This window comes from Copidosoma floridanum, unplaced genomic scaffold (genome assembly GCF_036245765.1).
Source record: "Copidosoma floridanum isolate Cflo_tuat_1 unplaced genomic scaffold, Cflo_Japanese_pri ptg000030l, whole genome shotgun sequence".
NCBI classification, from domain to species: Eukaryota; Metazoa; Arthropoda; class Insecta; order Hymenoptera; family Encyrtidae; genus Copidosoma; species Copidosoma floridanum.
In genome coordinates this window covers 28,730,532-28,733,119 of record NW_028321907.1, presented here as the reverse complement: position 1 = coordinate 28,733,119, position 2,588 = coordinate 28,730,532, and the positions used below count along the sequence as shown (strand labels likewise).

Below are 2,588 nucleotides of genomic sequence, written 5' to 3'. Positions count from 1 at the left end.
GCCCCGGGTTGCGTGGGGATTGACGCTTGTGTTATTTTATTTATTATTTTAATTAACAAAGCAACTAGTAAGTGCTCCGGGTTGCGTGGGGATTGACGCTTGTGTTATTTTATTTATTATTTTAATTAACAAAGCAACTAGTAAGTGCTACGGGTTGTGTGGGGATTGGCGCTTGTGTTATTTTATTTATTGTTTTAATTAACAAAGCAACCAGTAAGCGCTCCGGGTTGTGTGGTGATCGGTACTTGTGTTATTTTTTTTTTTTTTTATAACAAAGCGGCCAGTAATCGCCCCGGGTTGTGTGGGGATTGGCGCTTGTGTTATTTTATTTATTATTTTAATAAACAAAGCGGCCAGTAAGCGTCCCAGGTTGTGTGGTGATCGGTACTTGTGTTATTTTATTTTTTTTAATTAAAACACAAAGCGGCCAGTAATCGCCCCGGGTTGTGTGGGGATTGGCGCTTGTGTTATTTTATTTATTATTTTAATAAATAAAGCGGCCAGTAAGCGCCCCAGGTTGTGTGGTGATTGGCGCTTGTGTTATTTTATTTATTACATTAAAAAACAAAGCGGCCAGTAAGCGCCCCGGGTTGCGTGGGGATTGACGCTTGTGTTATTTTATTTATTATTTTAATTAACAAAGCAACTAGTAAGTGCTCCGGGTTGCGTGGGGATTGACGCTTGTGTTATTTTATTTATTATTTTAATTAACAAAGCAACTAGTAAGTGCTCCGGGTTGTGTGGGGATTGGTGCTTGCGTTATTGTTTATTGTATTTTATTGATCATTAAAGCTTGTGATACTGCTTTTAGGCGCGTTGGGTTATTGGGTTAAATAGCTTAGGATTAATTTATCAAGTTATGGTGTATGAAATGTTGTCGAGTTATCTGGGGTTTTGCGTCTTGCTCCATATAGCCAATTTGAATTTCCCGCAAGTTTGGCAGTCACTTTTGAGAGTGCTGGATGCAAGGTGCTACCAACTTAAACCTTGCATCTTCGGAAAAAATATTTTGTCTCCGAGCGCTGCTGTAGATAGTGTAGATGTAGATGGATGCGTGCCTTTGTGGTTTGGAGCTGTTCGGGACGCTCCAATCTCCTTATCGAACGAACCTAATACTCTAATGTCATTTTCACGAATTGCACCGAGCAAGCAGACGAATTATAGTTTTGTTGATGGCCGTTCGGATCACGCTGCTATAACATAAAAGCAGCCTCTCTGGTGCCACAACCCCCCCCCTCCCTCCAAGAAGAAGAAGAAGAACTTCTAATTTCCAATGTTTCAATGGCTTCTATATATTCTGTGGTGAAACTTTATCTTTCGGTTAAGTAATTCTTTTGTTTGTTATATTACTTTTTTGCTGTATAGAAAAATTGAAAAAGTTTTTTTTTTGAGTTCAAGATTCAAATGCAAATCAATAATGGACGTAAAAAATATTCAAAACCGTAGAGTATGGGTTGGCCACAGTTTAGTAATATGTATTCACTTTGTAGGAATACTATCTTTCATACATTTTAATAAGTACTTTTATAGCATTGGATTTTACAAGTACATATTATTATTAGCAACTGTATTCCTTGCTGATCTATTAAAGTATTTACTAGTATCTTCTCAGCTGAAATACATAAGTGTTGAAAAAGAGAACTTGAATTACTTAGTGAAAGTGAAGAAGAGTAGTAAAATTATTAAGAATACTCTTAAATTTGTCTTAACTGCAGTTGGAATAACCATAGTTTATCATATTGTTATTGTACTATTTGGTGCACCTCTTATTGCTGACTATGAAAAAACTTTTGTGCTTGCCGCCACTTTAACAATGCTTACTCTGGTACCAGCAAGCTTATACATAGGAATAAATAACGTAATTGACTTGTTAATTGGCCATCCTGCTCAAATTGAAAGGTCTGTCATAGATGATATCAAATTAAATGTGAAGACTGTGTTATTTGGTACCTGGATCAGTACATTTATTCTGCCATTGGACTGGGACCAGCCATGGCAAGCTTGGCCTATACCTTGCATTATCGGCGCAATGCTTAGCTACTCTGCAGCTCATTTCATAGGTTTTATAAATATTTTAATAGTTAAATTTAAAAGAAGAACTAGAAAAATAACTTAAAAAATTGTTGAATTTATTATCAAATTATTCGTAATAAATTTGTTTGACTGTATTATGTCCCGACAATATATGAAAATTAAATTGAATATTTAAAAACAAGCGTTTTCATTTACTTTTATAAAGTCTTAATTAACTCGACAGTTTGCTGCCACAAATACATAATTTACAACTATTATAATTCATCACAAAAAATATGCTTATTTCATATAGCCCAAAATATGTCTTGATTTGAAAATACTTTGTACTCATTCAAATTGTAATCAAGGGTTAAAAAATGATGATGCTGAGTTTTGGATTATTTACTTTCAACAGTTTCTCTAAAGGCCTTGTTAAGTTAAGTAATGCATAGTACAAAAGATTAGTGAGCTACTACTTGACCGCGAACACTTGGTACAGTGTACCAATTGTACTAACTATTAATACAGGGAATGTCAAATCTCTACAGTTAAAATTTATAATCAAGTATGCGTCT

The 2,588-nt window shown here is 34.9% G+C and overlaps 1 protein-coding gene across 1 annotated transcript; it reads left to right on the top strand.

The window, feature by feature from the left end:
* Positions 1-1,233: 1,233 nt before the first annotated feature.
* Positions 1,234-2,174, top strand: PIG-F (phosphatidylinositol glycan anchor biosynthesis class F). Its single transcript, XM_014352442.2, has one exon. The coding sequence runs from the start codon at positions 1,418-1,420 to the stop codon at positions 2,114-2,116; it is 699 nt and encodes a 232-aa protein (XP_014207928.2). The 5' UTR covers positions 1,234-1,417; the 3' UTR covers positions 2,117-2,174.
* The last annotated feature ends 414 nt before the right edge of the window (positions 2,175-2,588 follow it).

Excerpts from the sequence above, each read along its gene's own strand:
- PIG-F (XM_014352442.2), top strand. The coding sequence starts at position 1,418 with ATGGACGTAAAAAATATTCAAAACCGTAGAGTATGGGTTGGCCACAGT.